The sequence below is a fragment of the Pseudochaenichthys georgianus genome, chromosome 13, assembly GCF_902827115.2.
Source record: "Pseudochaenichthys georgianus chromosome 13, fPseGeo1.2, whole genome shotgun sequence".
Taxonomy (NCBI): domain Eukaryota; kingdom Metazoa; phylum Chordata; class Actinopteri; order Perciformes; family Channichthyidae; genus Pseudochaenichthys; species Pseudochaenichthys georgianus.
Window position 1 is genome coordinate 11,060,197 of NC_047515.1, and position 25,437 is coordinate 11,085,633.

The window sequence follows — 25,437 nt, forward strand, 5'->3', positions numbered from 1 at the left end:
GCGGGGTCTTGGTGACAGCCCTGTGGCGCACACCGCACAGTCAGTTTTACTCAGCAGTTCTGTCGAACAATGAGCGTGTCAGAGACAGGGGTCGGGAGAACAATGATGACTGAGGATATTAACTTAGAGGTGTGGGTTGATGAAACATTGAGCCTGTTATGATCAAATAAAGATTATATGTCAGCTATTGTGAAGTTTTTTTTTTTTATTGTAATATTGATTTAAGGATTTTTTTTTTTTACCGCATATCAATATATTTTTTCCAACTGTGGCTTTTGTCATAATTACATTCCATCAGATGTGAATATTTGGTGGTGGAAAAAAAAAATGATGATTTTCTTGTGCTATGGAAGGGCTCAAAGATGTTTGGGATGAGTCTGTTTTCCTGGCTTGTCTGAAACACAATCATGACATAATCTTCCAGAGAACTTCATAACAAAACGTAATGGTTGGAATGGGAAGTACACAAGTAGCCTACATCTACTCAAAAACTGTGCTTAAATAAAAATGGTGAGGCATTAACTTATATATGCATGTTATGTATTATTATAGGTTAAGAAATTGACGAGCTAACTGCCAGTTAAGTAAAAAGAAAACTGAAAATAACACCATTTCTAACAGTGAAATGTTGATGACGCAAATGGAGATTTGGGGCTGATGTGATCCCCCATAAAACTCAGACTTGACAATAAAGTATTATCAGCTCGTATCGTATCATATCATATCTGAAAAAAGGTTCAAACAAATGTGTGCCATTACCGTTAAGCGTTATCGTTTTTCAAGTTTAGCATACTGTACAGACAATGATATGCTTCCATTATCACACTCAGTTCAGTGCATCAATTTCTACATCCATTTGAAATTGAAATGATCAAAATCCAACAGACTGGTTCTGGTACCAAAGGCTATGTGTTATAGCCACAGGCAAGGAACTGATTAGTGGTGACCGAGGCTCCAGGGAGTTCCATGCATGTGCTACATACAGTCATACACTGGGTATCTGTGAGTAGATCCCACCCAGCACCGACAGCATTGTTCAGTGTGTACTTGTTACTGTGTACATGCAGAGGCTGCCAGCTGATGGATGCGTGGAGACATTTCTCCTCCACTGCTCTGTTCTCGCAGGACACTGCTGCTGGCAGCTGACGCTCACACTGACCGAGTCCTCTGCTGCCCCCCGGGAGCCTGACCCGCACCCTTGCAGGCCCTCTGTGTGTGTGTGTGTGTGTGTGTGTGTGCGTGCGTGCGTGCGTGCGTGCGTGCGTGTGCGTGCGGTCACTGACAGGACAGAGGCCACACGGGATCAGCTCATGATGAGTCAGCAAAACAGAGAGCACAAACAACTGTATTCGCAAACAAACACATTCAGAAACAGTGTACCATTTGATACGGTGGTACTAAGTTCTCTGACTGAAAACACTAGGATGTGTAGTGGAAGCTAAAGTCGCTCATAAAAGTTCACCAACCTTCATTGCAGGATATATATATTTTGGTATAATAAAACATTTTTAGGTATTAATTCTAGTCTATTCATCATTTCTGCACTCAGTATCCCCATTCGTCTAAAGCTGGATGTTAATTGAACAAAAGGACTAATTATGACACACTTACTATGGGCATAGTAGTTCAAGATGAAGAGGTGGATTTAGTTCAATCCAAATGTCTTTTAAGGGTTTGCTTTCTTGCAGGAATAGACCACCATACGGGGGGACAGCAACATCTGATATCATACATTAGCAGTGGTGGAAGAAGTACGTAGAGCCTGGAGTGGAACAGTATGATCCTAAAAACTCCATTTCAAGTCAAATTCCTGAATTGAAAAACTAAAAGTATTCAGTTAGCAGAATGGCTCTTTCAAGGTAATATAGAATACTATTTTAAGATTTTATCACTAAGACATGTTGCCAATTTGAGTTATTTGATTAAAATATGCATAGTGGTACAGTGGTATCATACAGGCAAATCATCTGTTTTCATGTACAAAGGAGCTAGTAGCTAATAGCTATAAGTGTTTTTTTTTTAAATGCCATAGAGAAAAAAAGGTACTGGCCTCCAAAATGTAGTGCAGTAAAAGTATATATGCATAACATGGAAAAGTAATGTATAGTTTCTTAAAATAGTACTTAAGTACCATACATGAATAGATGCTGCTAAAAGTTCTCTGTTTACAAGTTGGTTAAAAAAAGAAGCGGAAGTAGTGCATAACTCATAAGTCATGTTGTAGGCTTTGTATTCCTTCCTGCCTTCCTTCGTAGAGTAGATTGTTTTTAGATGGCTAGTTAAGCGAAATGCTTCTATTAAAATGTTTTATTGTCAGCTCAGTTGTTCGAGGGAGGGTAAAAGACTGATCGACTGGCAGCCTGAAAAGTGATACTTAACATAACTCGCACACCATGACATGTTCAAGCAAAGCAGGCGGTAAATACAGGCAGAGTGACCTTTAAAAGAGCTTTTCAATACAAATAGGATTTAGGGTTGAAATGCCAAGCAGAGCCGATGACATTAGCATCAATTCATGGGCTGAGGACATGATATTTTGCTAATCAATCCATCTGGTTTACGCTTTCAGAAAAACGCTGCCGCTGAGTTCCATTACTGGCACTCTCTTGATGCCAATTAGCGCTCATCAATTCAGCCATTACAGTGGCACGCATCTACTTATCGTGATGGATCCTCCCGCTGTGAGAGACACACTGCAGGGAGTGTCAGACAATAGATCTTCGTGGAGATCAACAGAGTATTTATCTAGGTCCCTGGCAGGGTTTTGGAAATGGAGACGCTCTAAACAGGCCATGTATCATATTCTAAGGCTGGGATCATAAATCATGCAGATATTCATTATAACGCACTCACGCAGTGTTGACACCGAGAAAACTGCAGTGCTTCATATGCAATCGCGGGAATGAAGGGTAGTTTAATGGAGGCACTTGGTGTAAAGTCAATACATTGGATATGGCGGATGTATGAAGAGAGGTCTGCTAGGACTTTTACAACTAAATCAAATGTTGTAGAAGGAGCCGGAAGGACAGGAGTTTGTCAATGGCTTATCTCTCTTTTTATGGAAACCATGTATGTTTCTGGTTTCCAGTCTCCACCCAAACAATGAGGGGTTTCCCCACCTTATCTCCAGCACTGAACAGATCTGCTGCGGATGTGTTGTTCTGATATTAAACAGACGGCTGGGCGGGGGCGGTTAATGAGACCGGAGAGACGCCGAACCCTAATCACGCAGAGAAATTAGCCACCCCTCAAACCACTAAGTCCTTATTTAGACTGGAAGGGCTCAAAGATGTTTGGGATGAGTCTGTTTTTCTGGCATGTCTGAATGTTGTTCAACACATCCATGACATCCTCCAGACAACATAACAGAACCATAGACTGTATATATAAAGGAACAGAACTCAATGTTTGCAATAGTGCAAGGTAAATAAGAAGCCTACTTTTACTCAAGAACTGTACTGAAATGAAAATTGGTGGGTTTTTAAAAATAAAAACCCACCTATTCCAGTTAGATGTTAAAGTGATGAACATGTCAATCCAATGTGATGATCCAATAATATAATATGTATTCTTTCAAAGCCTGGTGTGCTGAAGGGTCTTAAAAATATGATCTTCAATGATTTTAATGTTACGTTAAGTGTATTTTCCCTGGTTTGTTGTTTTAATGGAAGTCCTTGTTGATTGTATCGTATTGTACCATATTGTCGAATGAGTATTTCTGGTGCTAATACTCTTATACTTTAACATAATATTCTGAATGCAGGACTACTACTTGAACAGAGCATTTCTACATTTTGTTACTACCTTTACTTAAAGAGAAAGGTCAGAGTACTTTGTCCACCTCTGAATATTCCATAATGATATAATCATTTATACAGCCCTTTTCTGGGACTCAAAGATGCTTGATGGTGAATCTACCCTTAGCTGTCGTAACATCACCTAGTTAGGAGTGAATTATGATTATGATGTTTAATACTGTAGAATCTACAGCATGGATTATTCCCCTACATAACACGCACACATCTCTCTTGGTGGTCCATGGAAACTCTGGTTTTAACTTGCGAGAACCCGTCTCCAAAGGTCACGTTCTTTACGGTGATCATAGGAGCTAATCAGCTCAGGTGACAGGGAAAGTTAACCCAGGGGTGATGACGGTTCAGCGTTCTGGTGATCTTTCCCACAGCAGGGAGGGTGGTCTCTTTGGCATTTGGAAATTACGTTTCAAAACTTGCTGGCTGTGAAACATGTTTTCAACCAAGGAATGCAAGCAAGCAAATTAAATGTATGCTCTGGGTTGGATTTAGAAATAAAACCACAATTTAGTTGGGTATTCAGATCTGCATATTTAAGCTGTTTCCAATTCTGGTCTCTGCTGGTACTCAGATTTACTGTAAATTAAAAGGGCATCCAATTAAACTCAGAGTGTTGAATGGCCCATGCTTGGTGAACCTAGTGGATCATCTAGCAGCTGCGAGATGATCCACTAGGTTCACCAAGTAAACGCATACTCTGCCATTTGTTAACAGGCAGACAAACTCATTATCAGAGCCTCATAAACAAGGCCCGCCCCCCCCACTGACACTTTACCTCAGCCACATCATATGCATTACATTATTGCACACAATGTACAACAATATTTTGTATTACTGCTGATTTTTATTCCATATTTTATTCCTTCTATTCCATTCCATTGCAATGGGGTTAGGGTTATATAAATACTGTTATATTTTACAAGATTTTAATTATTTTTTATATTTTTCTAGTTCTCTACCTGTGTTTTAAATTTTTGTTTTACCTTTATGTATGCACCACGACACCAAGTCAAATTCCTCGTACGTGTAAACCTACCTGGTAATAAACCTGTTTCGGATTCTGATTCTGTAACTACAATATAAACAAGGTCAATGAGAGCTGTGAGACTCAACCAAACCCCACAGTTGCTATAAACCAAAACACTGAGCTTAGATAAGCTATCACAAGCTTATTAAACATATACATACAATTAAACATATCCATAAAAGAAAAGTGAAAAATATGAATCATCCTTGATTAAATTCAAGTAGATAATTTACAGTGTTGCCAAAAGTAAAACATTTCCACTGCCTGAATAAAAAATGAATAACATTCTGTGAAAATAGGATTCATATGCACATCATGAAAACCATTATTTTTAATTTATAATATTGGTTACATGTTTGGGCGGTTGGAAAACCTGATTACATTTTTCCCTATTTAATATTGAAATTATTCTATCAACAAAAAAAGTCACTTTTTAGCACTTTTCCTATATATGATTAATGGCATCATAGCTATGTTGAACTGTCCAAAACATATGTGTGAGTTCTTCCCATTTCTAGCAATGACTGTGCCGTTTCTAGACAGGTGCATGACTGGTGCATTTCAGAGAAGAAGCATGTGAAACTTTTAGGTTATTTAAAACACAAGTATCTATTTGCTCCTCCCTCACTCCTTCATAAGAACCCTCTGACCTCGATTAAGCATTTTAAGATTTTTCCAAGAACCAGTGGTTCAGGATATTTTCTCTACATCGCTGAGTTCAGCGAAACCAGCATGCGGTCGAAATTGAGATCCGTTTAATCAACCGATGTGCGTCGAACACTTTCCAACGGGGAAAATATGACACTAGCTATTTTCATGATTAAAACAAAGTCAAATAGAAAAAGGACAGGCAGTGTTGGTAGGAAATATTGGCTTCGCAAAACAGGAGGGTGACTAGGCGTGTGTGTGCATGTGTGTTCGATGTGAAATCCCCCCAGGTAATCAGTTAGATTGATTCTCTTCCCAGGGTGAGAGAGAACAATTTCTCCTTTCAACACTCCAGGAGCGATCGGTCTAATCACCGCCTTCATCACAGAGAGTGCACTACAGCAAGAACAGCATCTTTCAGCAGCACTGGGCTCCAGATTGGCTGCGCTTTACCCAAAAAACAACCAAACACTAACAAGGAATATGCTTATAAATGATTTGTTGGCTGTCATTCTTTATGTCGTGTTTTCAACACTTTCCATATGGCACGTCTTCAGGAGTGAGGACACAAGATCACCACTGCGTTCCCACAAGGACACGATAACCCCATTCTCTAATGAAACTGCAGGAACACTAAGTGGATTATAGAGCACATACTGTAATGCAAATAAAGATTGATACAAATGGAGTCAAGGTGAAAATCTATAAATAGCACGTGTCAGTTAGCAAAATAAACAAAGCACAAGGGGCCTTCTTCGACATATTCTGCTTTTGGTGCACCATAAAACTGTATTTTCTGATGTAAGATGTATAATGACGACAATAAGCAATATACGTTAGAGTAGTTGGAAACGACCAATAATTGGCCTTTTGCGCGTGATAAATGTCTTCAACAATAAATACCAAACACAACCTCCAGGAAACACATCAATTTGTATTTATATTATATACATTTAAAGCTGATAATTGTATAGACAAAGTTCTAGCCATATTGTTAACCGATGCATTATGGGCAATTTAGCCCCTGCGATACTACTGAAATTTGGACATGGTATAAATAATGTAAAATACACCAAACCTTCATTCAATCATAAAATCAATTCCATGATCTTTGGAGCAACTAATAGCATCATCGTTTGATTTGTTGGAACTATAAATAAAATGAAGTTGGTCTGTTCAGAGACTTGAACCGGCGTTCCTCTGGTTCAAGTTCCTACCAACTGCTTCCACAACTATAGATCAGCATTTGTTCCTGATAAGTATTTTTTTTTAAAAGAAAGATTGTATTCAAATTGTGACAAATGGTCTCTAGAGACTCTTCTCCGTGTGAGATTTAAGCTTTCATATTAATTCAATACATAAGAATGTTTTGTGTTGCATGTTAAAGGGGATATTTCTAAGCCTGTGTCACAGTCCTCTAGAAAAGCCCATCTCCGCTCCGACTATGCACTTTGTCACCATGGAAGCGAATTTAAAAGTAATGTGCATCTTCCCCCGATCTGGATTTGCTCCAAAAGCTAATGGGTTTTTCCTTGGCCAGTACAACACCCTTCTTCCAAGTTTCATGAAAATCTGGCTTTTGGTTTTTCTGTAATCCTTCTTAAAAGAAAAAAGACATAACCTCCTTGGCTAAAGAAAATAGCAAAACAAGTAAAAAAGAGCTTTATCAGAAAGAATCTTCTTAAAATATGAATGTAATACCAGAGCCGACAGGAATGATTATTGTTAACCCATGTGAGTACTCCTTTGGGAGCACTCGGGCCAAACAGCGCTAATGCCAAATCATGCCTCAAGGGTATTGTGGCATTTAGAGGAGAAGTTTTAGCGGTCTGTTCAACCTATCCGACCTGCGTCTTTGGAGCAGATATCCCATGGTTTCTCTAATAACATCTCTGTGTTTTTTCTCCTTCACTCCGGTATGACCACATTAAATCTTTCCAGTGCGTCGGCTCAGCCCCGAGTACATTTCGCAGAAGATTAGATCAGAGGGAGCAGAGGTGGTCAGAGCGAGAACACTTCGCATACTACCACAGTGAGTTCATGCTGAGTCAGGGGACTTTGTGAAAGTCTTGCTTATACTTGTATGGTGTGATAAAGACAGGCTGTGGAAGAAATACGTGATTGTTACAGTGTCTTGGCTCTTTGAAGTGGAACATCATGGCTGCTGTCCAATGTTGTCCTCAGATCTGATGTGAAAACATGATTGTCATTCAAACACCGGAGCAAAAGAGCATAGATATATAAATATTGGTAACAAACACTATTTGCAACACTGTGACGCTTCTTTTTATAATTTTTCTTTGTTGAGGCTTCTGTTCTTTCTCTTCCAGCAACATGGTCCTCACCAGTCACGCCAACAATCTACTCTTTGTTTTTTTCAGGAATAACCAAAATCATGAACCACATCAACTTTGCTGACTACTAGAGGAAAAATCTACCACATTCTCGGGGGTTTGGAACTTTGGACAACCAAAGACTATGGCTGGAATCTGATTTGTTGGAGTAAGTACTGCCCTAACTAGTTATTTGTTAGTTCCACTTCTTAAAAAGGAGCCTGGACTCTTTAAAAGGATTTTCCAATAGAACAAAACAGCATTTTCAAATCTGTTTTGATGGAAACTTTTATATATAATATAAATATATATGATATATAATACGTAGGGATGTAACGATATATCGAGGTAAATAAATGTCTCAATACCGTCGTGAGACTGACAAAATATACCGCGATTTTTTTTTTTTTTAAATATATATATTTTTTAAACCTTTATTCAACCAGGTGGTCCCATTGAGATCTACAATCTCTTTTTCAAGGGAGACCTGTCCAACATGGCAGCAAGTAGGTTACAACATGAACATAAAACAACAGATAACAATAAAGGACATCGAGGGCTACATGTACACACCTAGAGACACTGACAAGTACCAACAGTATGTTTATATCTCGCCCTGTCAATAAGCCTCACCTTCTTGGCAAACACTGTATTGTTTTTGAAGTGGTGGAGAGACAATGCACAGTTTGACCCACTGCTGTCACGGCCAAAGCATATCTCTCTGTCCCAGCAACATCAGTACCAAGCAAGAGAGTTTTGTCCACAGCAGGGGATATTGTAAATGCCCAAACATCCCAGCTTCTACCTGGAAATGTGGACATGCTCATATTCCTAAAAGATAACCTTAATGATGCTGAGTGAGTGAGTGAGTGAGTGAGTGAGTGAGTGAGTGAGTGAGTGAGTGAGTAAGAAAAACTAAAGTGAAACTGGATTTATTCTATTGCCGGGTCTGATTATTATATTGACACTTTAAAATACTACTATCCTACTAAAATGCTGTACAAATCAGATTTATTATTTAATAAAGGAAAAAAATGCAAGTAAAAAAATATATATTAAAAAAAAAATGCACATTTGTTTTCTTTATTTTTCAATATCGCGATAAATATCGTACCGTGGACTTTTTATGGCGATATTATCGTACCGTGAGTTTTTGGTATCATTACATCCCTAATAATAGGTCTTTTTTTGACATATTAGTAATATGCTTCCAAAACAAAATCCACGGAAGTCCACCTATGGAGGAGTTGGAGAAGTTGGAGAAGACTTAGCTTCATTCTCCATCTGAAACCATTCACTGAAGACATATTTTAATTTATATCTGTATCATGTAAAAAGTGTATTCATTTTAAGCCAAACTATGAAGTTTTACTAAATCTAATCAATAACTTTTGTTTTCTATTTATGTCAATTCACAACACATGTTCAAAACTCCAACTGTAATCCAGTAGAAAATATATTTCTCTCAAAACTAAATTGAGAATGCAGTTTAGTTTTTGAGGAGAGTTGCGTAAAGAAAGAAAGGCTGGAATCATCTAAAGTGGTGTAAAAACAACCAAAGTTAATGATCTTCCTTATAAAGAATCTCTTTCGCTACTTGATTTCAGAAGGAGGTCACATGACTATAGCACATTAAAGGGAAAGAAGGTGCTTTTCCTTCTTTTATCAGTTGCATAGACTTTATTAAAGTGGCTTTAAATCCAACACCAAGTTGAGCTCCAACACATCTAAAGAGCTTATAATACATGTTATTTACCGCATATGGTAGTCTTCTAAACACGCTTAGAAAAAATGATCTAAAAGCTGCAGTATTATAGCGCATTCCTCTTGATACCATGATCAGAGCACTACATATACAGCTGAGCAAGTCTGCTTCCTAAGTCCTGACTCTGATTCAAATAGCTGAAACTCACCAAACACCCTGCAGCTATGTACTTATGAAGCTTCACTACACTTCATTCCACTCACCCTGTCAGCCAAAAGGAATTCTCCTCACCAAGACCCCGTAGTTACTCCATTTGAATTCATTATCAGCTAACCATTAGGAAAAACAATGGACATTTTGTGATCTCACTGTTGTGCGTGACAGACAAAAGCTTTTCCAATAAAACACCAGCATGGGACGTCACTAAAGTGCAGACTGAGGAGCCGCGGACAAAAGAGATGCCCAAAACTAAGGCTGACGGTTTCTATGGAAAGCCGACGGTTTACAGCCTCAGCAAAGGCCAGCGAGTCGAACCCACCAGTTAATCAATGACTGCCTGTCCCGTCAAACAGAGACGCACATACCAGAGGAAGATAGGGTCTGCTTTGAAAAGAGAGCACAGGGAAGAGGAGGAGGGGGGGAGGAGGAGGAGGGGGGGGAGGAGGAGGAGGAGGAGGAGGAGGAGGAGGAGGGTCGCGTTCTAACCAGCCTGACGCCAGATGCCACGATGGAAAATATCTGCAGACAGCGGTTGCTCCTGGGCCGCTTCTTCACACACATTCATATGGTGGGTCACGACCAGTACAACATCACTGGAAATGGATAGTGTCCTTTAAGTGCCTTTATCAAACTGTGATTACAACATTACAAATGGAATACAAATAGGCATTATGCATCTTGTTGGGTAGGTTTGACAAAATGACTCTCATTCCTGATAAGGAAATGTATATTTATTTTCAGTGATATTTTACCTAATCACCAGAAAACCTTGAGGTCCCAGTAAACAAGTTCCACATAGAAGCTAAATAGTTTCAGCATGTGTTTCTACTGAGAACCTCACAATGATGAGACCAGAAGGAGTTCATCATACGACAAAGACCTAAACTTGTATTTAATTAAAAATGAAAAGAATATAACACAGGCAAAAAGTGTGTGATGAAAGTGTCAGAACCAAGGTACTGTATGCCGAAAAGCACTGTGCTCATTGTGATCAGCTCTTAAACAATGATTTCCAGACTTCCATAACAGTTAAAGCGATCAGAAAGTTAGACGGAATCAAAGCAGCGGAAGCCAAATATATAGATGTTTATCCCCTGATCGAGTTGAGCAATTAAAAACCCTGAATCCTGCTTTTCACAGCCACAAAACAGCATATTGCTTTTTCACAGTGCGAGTAGTACTCCTCCTGATGAGTAAACCGACCACACGCAGTATCCAACAGACTGTCATCTGCAGTCTCTAGTGGGCGCTCATCACGGTGACGTGTCGCAGGCTGGTTACCACTTGTCTAAAAACAGATGTTCCCTGACCCCCCCACCCCTCCTTCCTCCCTTTGTCAGAACAACTGAAGCCAGTCCCCTGCTGTTAAACATGCTCCCAGAGGCAGATGGCTGCAGGCAGGGCATCAATACATATTAAACAGACAATGTGATCTACACGTGGCTTAGGGGTCGACTGCTGCGCTAAGTGGCCTGATGTGTGTCGTATTTTCAACCTTTATATCATCGATCAGATAAATGCACAGGCTGTGCTTGATTTCCTTAAGGTGTCCGTATGCATGTTGGTTTTGTCGGTTACTATTCGTACCTCAAGATGTAGCAGATTGAGCCAATCGCACATCCAAACTTGCTCCCAGCATCTCCAGGTGTTTTAATAAATCCCGTCGAATTGACAAGTGTAACCTTGCTGTACAATTGCTCATGAAGTAATTCATTATGGCTCCCTTAATTAATTAAACTTAATAGGTTGTGATATTTTCTTAGATTTGCATTTGCACATCACATCAGAGTGCCAAACACTTAAAATATACAAAACATTTGTGAATCTGCGAGATCATTGGGTATTAAAAGGAGCCCTATGCTTTTTTCTCTTTCCTGTAGTGTGTTATATGCATGTAGGTTGCTGTGCAAGTAAATGGTCTTGATTGAACTCCTTGTTTTACACCCATAACATAATGACTTCACTACGTAACACTTGTGCTTTTATTGGTTAGCGCTCCAACAAATTGTACGTGATATGTAAAATGCCCTTAAACATAAAAATAAGTAAATACGATTAAATTATATATATTGCTTGCTACATGAGGCCCGAAGTTCAAGGAAAATTAAAAAAAGTGACAAATTTATGAAGATTAATACTATAAAACTCAAGGACATTTACTTTAATGAAATTGTGTTGAGCATGGGTAGATACAAGAATAGGTATTTTGCTACTATGAATCTACACAGCTGGTCATGTCATACATAGGTATTATTCATATCTTTTTTAGATATGGTAAAGTAGTGTGGACTTCAGTACCAATACCTTCAGTGTGAACACAACCTTGGTGTACTCAAGGTAACCCAGGTCTCATTTGGACACATTGCCTTGACCTCGGTGTAGTCAGAGGATGTACGGTCAGAGTCTGTGTCAACAACAACATGCAGGAACACACCAGCTGCTGCCAGCATCCTTTCCCCTCTCTCTGTAATGAGCTGCTCCGTAGTCCCTCACACATGTCTGACCTGTGCTCCGGGCCCTCTGGGAGCCCACATCACATTCACAGTGAGCCTTGATGACTGTTTGCAGAGGGGTTCTCTCTGACTCCTCACATCCTTTCTTTACAATGGGGTCAACGCAATGTGTCACAGATGACAGATGTTGAGGAGGTGTGTTGGAGGGGAAAGAATGACCACACATGTAAAGAAGGTTTTGAACGGAGTGTGATCTTTAGTAAAAACTCTATGCAACTGTAAAATATGGACCCATTGGCCACTGAATATGCAGAATGCATGGAAGGACAGCTCAATTCTATTCCAGTTACCAGCCCTGGTTAGGTCACATTGGAAACCAGGAATAGCAGTGTAACAGTAGACAGAGACAGTGAGGCCTGGTCATGCCAGGCTTGATGGGGGGGTCTGCAGATCTGTCAGACTTGTTTGTGGTCTATAATCAGAACTCACATGGTGGCAGGGGGAAGTCAGAATGTAGAGTACCGGTGACTGAGTGGTTGGAGACAGCAAAGTTAAAGCAGGTGTTCATGTTTTGAGTGTGAAGTAATAGTCCAAACTCCCTAAGAAATTCGGCTAATTTAAAGTTGTCTTGCATATTTGCAAAATGTATTGGTGTTGAAGTATATTTAAACAGCTCAACAATGTCAAAATAGTATGTTTAGTAATTCGGCATAGAAATTAATTCGAAGTAGCCCTAATGTAAATAAAATAAGATGTGTTTAGCTGTGCTAATGCATCTACAGTAGCTACCACCCACCAAGGGTAACCTTCAGTGGACGATGCAATAGAGAATAACAGGCAAGATCACTAAAAAAGTAGAATTTTTAAAAGCTTACATCAAAATTGTTTTGTTATGTATGCCGAATTAAAAATAACATCCTATTAACTGGTTAAAAGTCGTCAGTAATGTTTTGCTACATCTAGTCTAACAGTTAAAGACTGCAATGTTACATGTGTCCGATTTATAAACGGAGTTTGGCGGAAGTGTGAGTTAAGAGTGAAAACAACTGAAAAAGTAACGGGAAGCAATGCAACAACAACAAATCCCACATTGGCGACTTTTGCCCACACTATGTGACCAACTAGTCCCACAAACTAACTAAATGGAATTACTTGGAGCCATTCCAGTTTAAAAGAACGATACTCTGTCAGTTGTCTCCCCACCGTGCGTAACTCCATCCACCGGCTTCAAATAATTACAAGACCGGCAAGTGCTGAAAGCAAACACCACCACAAACACCGACTTAAAGCCACCGCAACCTTTATAACTAGCCCACAGTAGAGAGCAAACAACTTACTTTAACTGAAATGAATGTAGCTCCTCTCTCCCTCCGTTGTTTTCATCGCCTCTGCTCCTTAAAGAAAGCCACGTGTTTTTTTCTCCGTATCTTCGAATTATTGAGGAACAACAGGAGCGTTTATGGGGTTTTGTCCCGACGCTCTTTTGTTATGATAATCCTAAAAGACTTAATATATTCTGAAGATATCTGAAGGTCCACAAAAGCTGCTTTCCCACTTGTTAAAACACGGGTTCATCCAGTGATGCGTTGGTATCCCAGTTCATTCAAACCAATGCGGGAGTTTACAGTCATGAATGATTGTCCATTGTCTCCTCCCCGCTATTCCCGTAGTAAAGAAGCTTTTCCAGGGGCTGCTGTGAGAATCAGCCGGCTCTCAGTCACCTCTCAGCCCGCAGAGAGAGTCGTGCTGTCAGGGTGCGAGGACTGGGAAAGATACCAGAGAGGAGGAGCAGAGAGGAAGAAAAGAAGGTGGGGATCCTGAGCTGAGTCAGGGCTGTGCAATGAGAGAGAGGGGGGCGGGGGCTGCTACCACTAGGCACACATCTTCATCAACAACACAGCAACTTCACTGATCAAAACAGTGATTCAATCATCGATATTGTAAATGTCAGATTGTTATGGAAGATTATAAAGGCCAGGAATGCATACGGCCTAGGGCACTACATATATTTAATGCATTTCCAAATGTTGACAGTAAAGCCAAAATACATTTTCAAGAATAAGAGAATGAAGTCTGCATTTTGAAAATAAAGTCTAAATACAATTTAAAGAAATGTTGGAAATTAAGAAGAAATGTGATTTCAAGAATAAAGTCCAAATGTTGAGGACTGTTCACTGATCAATATCAATAATTGATTAACCGATAATGTTAATGCCAGATTGTGATGGAAGAGTATAAGTGTCGCATGCATTTGGCCTTAGCAAAAAAGATTGTTTAAAGATTTTGAATTAGCATTTTACATGTTGAAAATTAAACACCATTTGACGAGCAACCTTGAATTGTTGAGAACAAAATTGAAATATTATTTTGACAACAAAGCCAAAATACCAGTATAGGAATAAAACTGGGAATGTTGACTGTAAAGTTTACATTTAATCATAAGTCATTTACATTTTTTTTAAAACAGTAAAAAATGTGAGAATAAAGTCTAAATGTTCAGAGAAAAGCCCTTTGCACACTGGACATTTTGAGAATAAAGATTACATTTAGAAAAAAGTTCAAAGGATAAATGTCAAACTCTAAGAATAAATCTCAACTCCAAAAAATCCTCCTCCTCTCAGTTTTGTTGCTCTTAGCGTGGCCCTAATGATCTTCCGTAGGCTGTGGCCTGAATTGAGCTTTCGTTTTTATCCACTATAGGGTTTAATGTCATGTCAATAAATAATTGATTTGATCTGATACAGAGCGGCGGCAACAGAGAATGCCAAGGTGTGTCTCTCTCTCATGTCCCACTTTTATCTCTGTATGAAAGAACAAAGGTGAAGCCAAGATATAACCACACATAAAAATAAACATTAAAGGGAGTATTCAGGTTAAGTGTTCCCTCAAGGCATATTATTCTCCGTAATAAGTATTATGATAGTGTGTGTGCCATCATTTTCTTGGTTATGATATGTTGTCCTCCCCACTGACTTTAAATAGAGTCAATGTGGTCCTACTGAAACAACTGGCTATGTGAATGTTGTAAAATGTTGTAATTATTATCACTAATACATTATTGTGTAAGCAGTGTTTTCCTGTTCAAGGTTGTCATGATAGAGACGTACTACATAAACCTATTCAGTAACAGTGCATCATGTGTTCCTCAATGTTTTGAACGTAATATCAAAAGTAGCTATAGCCGGCCAGATATATAATAAAAAATAAAATGGTGACAGTCACTTAAGAGTATCTATTGTATTATGAACAGTGTTTGACCAACTATGTGTACCCAGAATGAGAAGATTATTATAGTCATAACAATGGGCTACAGAATAATGGAACTACATGGATCAGCAGAAAGTCAAACCTATGATCACCATGTTAAAGAAGTTAAATTAAAGCAAAAAACGGAGATATCCTTTGTGTGTGTGAAAGAAACTCCATCTGGAGGGAACTTTGGGATCAACATGTAACCCCTAAACACGTCCGCTCATCTCGCTTTGAACACACTGGCTTCACGCGCCCTTTAATTATTGGGATTTCCGTGCACCAGCTCTTCTGGTTTATGTTGTAAATCCAAGCAGATTACCACTAAATGCTTGTTGAGCACATTTAAATTGTTCTAATATTACCGACTTGTTGCTGCTTGATTTTCCTCACAAGTCGAAGTCAAGTCAAAGCCATCACTCACTATGTATTTTCAAAGCAAAAACAAAAGAGTGCAGACAGCATTAGACTACCTGCGAAACACTCATCAGTGTGTAGTCATAGCTTACAATGATGCTCTCTCTACTCCTTTAAGGATACATCAACGTATTACTCATATAATACTCATATGGGAGTGGTGGGTTCAATGTTTGTCTGACCCACTTCGTGTAGAATCAGGTCTGTATCAGCCCACTTTAACACTGAAGGAAGTGATTACACCTTGTCATCAACAACATTTCATGGCTACTGCAGCTCTTCACGCTGTCATTACAGCGCTGACAGTGAACTCTGGTTTACCCTCGCACTCATTCTTTAGCCTGACCCCCCCTCTGGGGCTAAAGTGGGATCTGTCTGGGGTTCAGGGCCAGTATAAATAGCCCTGTGTCTTCGCTCAGGTTACCCTGCCAGAGTGCAGGATGAAATACCAAAAGACAGAGGGACACACAACACACATGTACCTACTGCACATACACGCATCATAAAGCCATGCAGAACACTGACTAGCAGAGGTGAGATCAAGTCATCATTGTGTCACTGCATTCATTCCCCAAGTCCTAGATCTCAAGTCAAAAACTGTTCTTAACAAATCGTGGTGCCATTGTAAACACACAAGTTTTTCATTCTGCAAGTTTTTTGTTGACCACAGTTTAGTTTTTGAAGGTGAACACATTTGGTATGTTTTTTTCCAACTGGCGCTCAATGACATATATTTGTTCTTTATTGTTCTTTTCTCCAACATGATTTGATTCTGTCGGATTGGTTCAAACTAAGTTGATCTGGGGAATTGAGTGTCAAGAAAATCAGAAAGTATACACATTTGCCATCTTCTGTTTTGTTTATACCTTGGTCAGTCAAACCTGAGTTGTGTATCTTTATGATTTAAAGCACTTGTAAGTTGCTTTGGGTAAAGATATCAGCTAAATAAAATGTAAGTACTTAGATCAGGGGTTTTCAAAGTGTGGGAAGGTGAGCCTCCCCTCAGAGAACATAAGAACAGTCGCGCCCCCCCCCCTCCCAATTATTACTGCTATTATTATTATTATTGTTGTTATTGTTGTTGTTGTTGTTGTTGTTGTTGCTATAATGCAGGGGTATTCAATTGCATTTCAAAGAAGTCCGAATAAGCGAAAATGTCATTAAATGCTGTTTTCGTTGTCTTTCTCTTTGTTGAGCACGCCATTTGAAATTGCTCACTGACTGCACCGATTTGATTGGCTGAGTAGCGTCACCTCCTTAAAACATTTTTATCTTTGTGTTCTACATTTTTTTTAAAACATGTTTAACATTTTCAACATCCTTATATGCTCCCGGCAACACAATGAACGTCAACTTTGCCTCCTTATTACACTCACCCCAGTGGGAACGATGAGTCTGAGTCTGATGCGCAGAGGCGGATGATGCGGGGATCATAGTCCTGCATCGGGTCGGGTACCCGACGGGTACCCCACAAAAAAAATGATTCGCAGGTGGTATTTTTTCAAAAAAGAAAATCCGGGTTCGGTTCTGGGTAAAACAAAGATGATACGGGTCGGGTCACGGGTGTTGCATAATAAATATATTTAAATAATAATCATTTAATTTAATGTTTAAAGATTCCTCAGACCTCTCCCCCGCGGGACCGCGCATAATCATAACCTCTGCAGCGCATCGATCTGCTGCTGAGCGCCACGTTCAAAATGGCTGAGGTGAAGCTCTAGCGGAGAATACAGCATTTTCAACAACACTTCCTCAAGAGCGAAATCCAACGTCTGGGAGGCTTTTGGTTCCTAGATGGAGGAAATAACCAACATCCCACGCTTTTTGAGCCAAATACGCAACTGCGTGTGTTAATAATCCCCCCCCCCCCCCAGGGAGGCGCGCCTTAGATAAAGGAATGTACTTTATGGGAATGAATAACAGTAACATCAGTTGATTAAAGAAGTGACGGAGACATGGAGAAGAAACCATCCTGTGAGTAATGATGATGAGTAGTGTCCCTTCACCTCATTCTCATAACTTACCGAGGGAAACTTCCATGTATTTCTATGACTTAATCAACAGTTACGTACTTCACAGTTTCACTTCCTCATAGATCTTTTAGGAACTCCGTTGAGGATTATGATCTACATGCTTGTAAGTCACTCAAGTACAACATTTATAGTGTTTGTCTCATATGATAAGTTTAGGTGTTGGTATATTAGGAAATATGTGCGGGGAGTTCAGTGTTATATATTGGAGAAAAAGCATGTGCCAAACCATACTTTCTGGAAAGGACGAGTTAACAGTTTTTAATTCTGTCGTAGAAACAATATTCAGCTGTTCATATAAACAGTAAAACAGGCTTGATGATAGTTACAATTCCAATTCAACCAACCAACCAATCAACCAATCAATCAATCAAAAATACTTTATAAATAACCTTTTGTGACAGTTATTATAAATATATATATATATATATATATATTTGTATAAACATAAGTAGAAGAAGAAATGTGCAATCAATCAATGGAAGTGATGGAGATACAATTTAGAGTTCTGTTGAACCAAAGTTAATATCAGGCTTGAACTGTTAGAGTTAGACAACAGTGGATGTCTCCCAATGCTCCACGTATGTATTTCATACTAACAAGACATTTTGGAACAAAAGTCTGCTCAGACAGCTGAAGCCTGTATATGCACTTTGCAATACATTGCTAAAGCATGTTTACTACCGGTTAACTAACAATGCATGTTTTTGTGAGGTTCTGAGAATACGACTGAATATATTAGACTTGGTCCATTTTCATGAGTTGTTTGACAGTTTTTAAAATGATGTTTTGATATAGTTTATAACAAGCCCCTTCAATTCATCAACACCTTTCTCTGCTTTTGGATTCTTTGTGTACTATGGAGGAATGTGAGAAGAGCAAAGCTATCTTGAAGAATTCAACGTGACACAACGTGACAATAATGAATCTACAACTGACGGCTTTGTAAGTTACGTTTTCCTTGAAGTTGGTGCTATGTCTCAAGATCAGTGAGTAGATTGTTAGGAATCAAAGCCAGAAAGCATATTTCCTGTAACTTCTGAAAGTGTGCAGCTATGCAGTTCTATCACTGCTCATCTAAACAACAGCGCTTAATGCAATGAGTAAGAACCAATTTAATACATTTTGCATTTGGTGAATTCCATAACATTCCAGTATATTTCCTGAACCTTCCCTTCAGACATTTGATTGACTATCTGTACACCTCTTTTTCTAAGTTCCATGCTCAGCGAGATCTTTGCAGTTACATAGTGACTTTCACTCAGTTAACCTCTGCCCTCACTGTCCTACTTCCATTTAAAAGCAATCCTGTACCTTTACAAAGCCTCCCAGGGAATCACTTTTGTAAAATTCTCCGCAGCGCCCAAAGATCCTCCCAGTATGAAGCAGATAGAAAATCAATTGTTCTGGTTTCTTCAATATCTGCATACACAGGTCCTCTCTGTTAGCTCGTTAACACAGGAACATCAGGCTCTTCTAAATCGAAGGCTATTTAAAAGCCCAGACTGTGCTTTTTACTGCACCGAGCTGCTGAATGGTACTCTGTGTTTCCATTGAGGCAGAGAGCCGATGGATTGATTTCTTACCGAGATCATACTCTTCAGTAAAAACACACATCATTTACGTCTGGTCATTGGTTTCCTCTAATGTTTCATCTACAGGAGAAAATCAAAAAATCCATACCAAGGAGAAGCAACGTCAACATACAGTAAGGTACAAATATGAGATTTTGATGTCACAGACTATCTGATTGCACTGACTCACTCAGGGTTGGGAAGATAACTTAAAAATGTATTACGGGGAAACTGTATAGCTCGATTGGTCGAGATGGTGGCCCATGTGTTGGGTCTTGGTCCCCAAGCAGAAGACCGGGGTTTGAATCCCGTCTGGGACCATTTGCTGCATGTCATCCCCTCTGTCATTCAACTCTGTCTCTACAACAAGGGCACTGGTTGCCCCAAAATCTTACATTTTTAAAAATAATAATGACTTACTACGTGAAATTATTTTGTAATGAGTAACCTAATCTTAGCATCACAATATAAAAGTAAAGTAACCTGATTTATTCCCGTTTGGATTGCCTCAATATCAAATGCAGTGCCAATAAATAGAAAAGAAAAATCAAACATATGAAGCATACAGAATATTAATCACCCACTACAGTCACCCATGACTACACCAACACATTGCCTAAATGACAATCGAAAAGCAAGTTCAGGCAGTATGCCATCGACAACAAAATAGTATAATTTATAACGCATTCACCTCCAAATCTTTCTTCAAATGATATGTCCACTCTTTGGATAATGACAGTGTATTAACATCTCGAAGTACTGATTGGTACTGAAGACTATTTTTGTTTCCTTTTTCTCCTTTTAAAATAAAACATGATGGTCGAGATAAATTGCAGATTAGCTATGGTTTCGTTGAAACTCAATTAACTCGGGGTTGTGAGACTCTTGACGTTTTTAGTCTGTGTTTCCTAATATATATCGTAATTAAATTGTTTTGTAATCTAAATACCTTCTTTTTGTATGTAACTCTAATGGATTACAGTTAGCCTTATTTTTTACCCTGGTTACAAAATCTTGTCACATGTTATCCGTTATCACAGTGCTCTCTGAATGCAGCAACAGGAAGCCTCCAGCTCACTGAGTTATATAATACAGATGTTTGGGCTGATTCCTACCTTGCGACAGGCGGACGGGCTGAGTGACCTGGAGCCCGTCGATGGCGCAGAGGTTCCCACAGGGGTGCAGCGTGATGACCCCCGACCTGTTCTCGATGTAGCAGTGCTGGGCAGCCACTCCGGGGCCCTGCAGGTTGATGTCCATGGGACCATGACCCATTGTGGTCTGGCCTGGGGAAGAAAGAGGATATTGATAAACCAATATTACCTGTTAAGATATATATATCAAAGGATTTTTTTTAAGTCTTTTCATTGATTTTCTCAGTCTTTAAACATTGAGTACCATACAAAATATTAAACAAACCGGAGCATATCCAAACCTTTATCCTTCCTCCCTACACATGCACCTACTTACATCGTAAAATGAAAATTATAATAATAATTACAATACAAAATTCTAACTTGGAAATAAATAAATATTATTTAAATAGATATTTGATATGACAGGCCAAAGTGTGCATAATCCAAATCCATATTTTGAGATCAAATGATGACTACTATAACCATGTAATTATATGGAATTTAGCTGTAACTGATTACATTTAGGCAGGTACTTATTCTGGCTGAATTCAACAACCTCCACCAACAACTAAGGTCTGCCTGTCTGTAACCTAAGAGTCGAAACCCAGGGCATAATAAGGCTGAATTTCTCTCACTGCCTTGTAGGTAAGAATGGAGAAACCAGCTCGAGTGCGCTAGAATTTGAAAGTACACAACCGAAAAAAAATCTGCCCCTTCCTTCAGACTTCCTTACAGAGCTCCTCCTCCAACACACACGAACGCGCACATGACCAATGAGGGCACGAGATAGGTTTGTGCACGAGATGGAAGGCTGACAGGCAGGGAGGCCATCCAGTTATCTGCTGCGGGCCGAGGCAGATGATTGGTCGTGCTTTTTACAGCGCCACGGCTTCCACAGATGAAATATTTGTATATATTTATTGTCAAAGCATTTCATTCATTCATTGCTATCGGCATGTTAAGAGCATTCCATGGAATATAACAAAAAGTGTTTCTGAATTGAATTACCTACCCCACCTCTAAGAGGCTAAAGTAGTAACTGACTCACAAGAGTTATCAAGATGTGTATCTTTGTGGCTGGACAACAATCAGAGAGTTCATAAAAGAAGGAGGGACAGCCCCCCCTACCTAGAAACAATAGTTTCGCTAACGCCCTCCAGAAGCTAATAGAATGTCAAAGGCAATACACCTTTGCACAGACACAGACACACACACACACACTGACTCACACACACCATCCTTGCCTGGACATAATCTGTGGAATCTTCCTGCATACCAGCCTGCAGAGGCACAGACAGGCAGGAAAGCCAACAGACGGACAGAAATAGATGTTTATAGACCCACAAATTAAAAGATTAATGACACCTGAACAATTGCCTAAAGGTTCCACCTGAGAGTGCAATAAAATACAGTTTGCAACAGTTCGTTTTATATAACAAAAGCTGGCGTACTGGACTTTGAAATATAAATGAAAATCCTTTATATTGAAGCCCTTGCTTGAATGTCCACAAAATGTTGCTTAAGTGTGGTGTCAGGAGTGCTCTCCTAATGTCCTATAGACGGTCTGACAGACAGACAGGGCATCAAAGAAAGAGCTAAGAGGTCACCAGACAGAAACACAAAGAGGCTGACAAGGACGAGAGAGAGAGAGAAAGAGAGAGAGAGAGAGAGAGAGAGAGAGAGAGAGAGAGAGAGAGATAGAATAGAGAGGTGATAACAGGGTCAGGTCACCAGAGATAGTTGTGTGTGTGTGTGTGTGTGTGTGTGTGTGTGTGTGTGTGTGTGTGTGTGTGTGTGTGTGTGTGTGTGTGTGTGTGTGTGTGTGTGTGTGTGTGTGTGTGTGTGTGTGTGTGTGTGTGTGTGTGTGTGTGTGTGTGTGTGTGTGTGTGTGTGTGTGTTCATATGGCTTGCGTGCGTGTGTGCGTCTGTGTGGACCATTGTTCAAACCAATGTACTGCAGTGTTATGACTTAGCCATGGGCGATAGGCACCTTGCACCCTGATATAGGTCATCTCACAAAAACTAAATTGCGATCTTGAATTGATATTACCTCAAAACATATTGCAATACACTTTCTGAGTAACTTGAGTTTGTATGTAATATTATGAATGAAGTCAATGTAACTGTGCATCCTGATATATCGTGATATATCGTGACAAAGACGTCAGTAGCATCTGTGTGATTCTGTGAAGCTAAGCTAAGTGTGGGTGTCACAGCGGGGTCTCACCCTCGGGCAGGGGCAGCAGGGTGATGGCGGTGCTCAGACGTCCGCTGCCCAGGCTCACCAGGTGGGGGCGCTCTGCCTGGAACTTCAGACCCTTCCCCGTCTCAAGGAAATCCAGAGGAGTGCTCTGGAGAGGAGAACAAAGGTCACAAATACAGTGTAAATTATTATTGCCTTTATTTTGGGTTCTTGGTTTTAATGTCCCGTTCAGCATGATCATTGGACGCTGCTTTGAGTTGAGATCACAATAAACAACAGAACAGAAGCAGATTTGACATTGATATTAGAAAATATATATATACAGTATAATCTATATACACGATTGTTCATCTTGTTTACTCATAACATTTTACAAATGTAGCTATGCACTTACTGTACACAAACCATGCATACATCAGAATCAGAATACCTTTATTATTAAAGGAAATACGATACATGCAACAAGTTATAACGCAAACATACTAAAAAGTGAGAATAAAAAGAGGAAACAAACAAACAACCCCATAGACCTATAGATAAAAAAACGAGATATGCAATATACCTGTAAAAGACGGTGTGATTCTGGGGGTTCTTAAAGAGGGTCGTTATAATATTACATTATTTTCATTTCATTTATGTGTCTTAAATAAAGGCCATACTGTAATTAAGAAAGTTATCTTTGGAAATGTGACTTTATTTGCACGTTTCCCAATGCAATCTGTGCTGATTAAAAAACGTCTTTGTGATATGATACGCAACGTAATCCTGATGACATTTAATACGTTGTTATCCAAAACTGGACATTACGACATACTGCATGTAATCTACACCTCGAAAGTAAAGAGGTCACTTTCTTTTCTCTATTTCCCCACAACTGAACACCATGGACCTGACCAGTAGTGTGTCCTCTCCGTTAGCTGAATGAACGAGTTGTGCATGACACATCGTAGTGAATATGTGGCACTGAGGAGATACCACTCCTGCACACGCTGCAGCTTTCCTGCCTCACTTGTGTCTTTCGCTATAGGAGGTCCTTTCCATAGACCGTTAACATATCTTACACTGAGAGGAAGTGTGTGTATGTGTGTGTCGTCTACCCCTTAAAGCCTAAAGCGCCGATGCGTGCTCTCGGCACAGCAAGGGGGAAGGGACGTCGCCATAGCAACAGCAGTTAAGAAACATGGAGCTCCTGGAGGGCGCTCGACGAGATAAACTTGTGAAGAGCAGATTTCACCGCAGCGACGCCACGACATAAAGACTATTCTGCTTTTTAGACATCTGCTTAGTGTCAAATGACTCTTTCTCTTTGCCTCCCAGGGTTTCAAATAATACATCACATCTCCTGTTGTGTAACCTCAATTATTCCAGAGATAGAACATGGTGAGAAAGAATGAAATATACACCAGGACTTCCTTTGGAATGATTATCCCTTTAGCGCTTGTCGATTTTTTTTTTTTAAATTGAGTGATTTATTTTAGTTTATTAGCTTTACCTTATAAGTACAATGAAAAGGTCACAGAAGGTACACGATTAAAAACTCTACTAAACAATTCCCTATGTTATGGAATCTCTATTTCTTGCATTTCTTAGGATATATCAAAGGTTTCCAGATTCCCACAGGATCATATTTGTCTTTTGTGCCTCTACTCCATGTCTCCATGCTTTAATGTTCAAAAAGCTCTTTATTTTTCTACTGCCTGTGCTGCAGCACCTCTTTTCACCCTCTGTCTGAAACCAGAGCCCAGTCTGCTCTGATTGGTTAGCTGGCTGGCTCTATTTTGACAGCTAAGAGATGTCCCGCCCCTAATCTCGTAAAATGTGTTTGAGTATTAGCCAATAGAAGTGGGTGTGTAACATAGTGATGTCACTATGTTACTAAAGTAAACAAAGGAGTCCAATGGAAGCGTTTCAGGCAGCGGGGGGGATTGTGTGGTCCAATACAGGAAAGGGTCACCCAAAAAAGGCGGGAAAGGGCCTCGTTAATACTTAGATCTATTAGCTATATTCCTTCTTTCTTCAAATTAAACCCTCTAACTCTTAAACCAATCCGTCACACATGTGTTTTAAGATCACACATAGGACATAATGATTTGTTGTGTTACTTAAGTATTGCTTTATGTAGTGTTTAAATCATATCGAAATAACAGTATATTTCAATAAAAATACTATACATCAAAATGTAGAAGCATCCGACTCACAGGAACCCCCAAGGTGGACACATTTTGCTTCACAATTTAACAGATGATTTCGCTTCCTTTATAATTCAGCATGACTAGAATTGTACACGCTGTGTGAAACAGTGACTGCTGATCATTTAGCATTCACGGCTAAGGTCAGCTCTGTGCCAGGTGAAGTGTTAAATGAACTCTGATGGGCGCCGTGGATTTACATTTTAAAACCTGCTGCGTCAGCGTTTTTTTGTCCCACTTTGGAGCCCTTTCACATTTCTTATTTACAACCTGTACGCGATCATTGACTCGGCTCTCGGCTGGCTAGCTAGCTGTGTGGGCTAATAGGATTATGTGATTGTGCTGTTGCCGTCTGTGAAGTGGGGTCAAGCCTAAGAGGATTGCTGAGATAGAGACTGGGAGGCAGTGGGGGGGGGCTTTACTGGGAGTAATGGCAGCAGGG

The 25,437-nt window shown here is 39.7% G+C and overlaps 1 protein-coding gene across 3 annotated transcripts in view; it reads right to left on the minus strand.

Annotated features, from left to right (window-relative positions):
- The window catches only part of phldb1b (pleckstrin homology-like domain, family B, member 1b), a 131,431-nt gene that overhangs the window by 73,428 nt on the left and 32,566 nt on the right, over positions 1-25,437 (minus strand). For all 3 annotated transcript variants that reach the window (XM_071205330.1, XM_034097025.2, XM_034097024.2), the window contains exons 3-4: positions 22,831-22,954; positions 20,583-20,753 (exon numbers count right to left, since the gene is read on the minus strand). In XM_071205330.1, the coding sequence (XP_071061431.1) occupies positions 20,583-20,753; positions 22,831-22,954 (295 nt within the window). The remainder of the gene's footprint in view (positions 1-20,582; positions 20,754-22,830; positions 22,955-25,437) is intronic.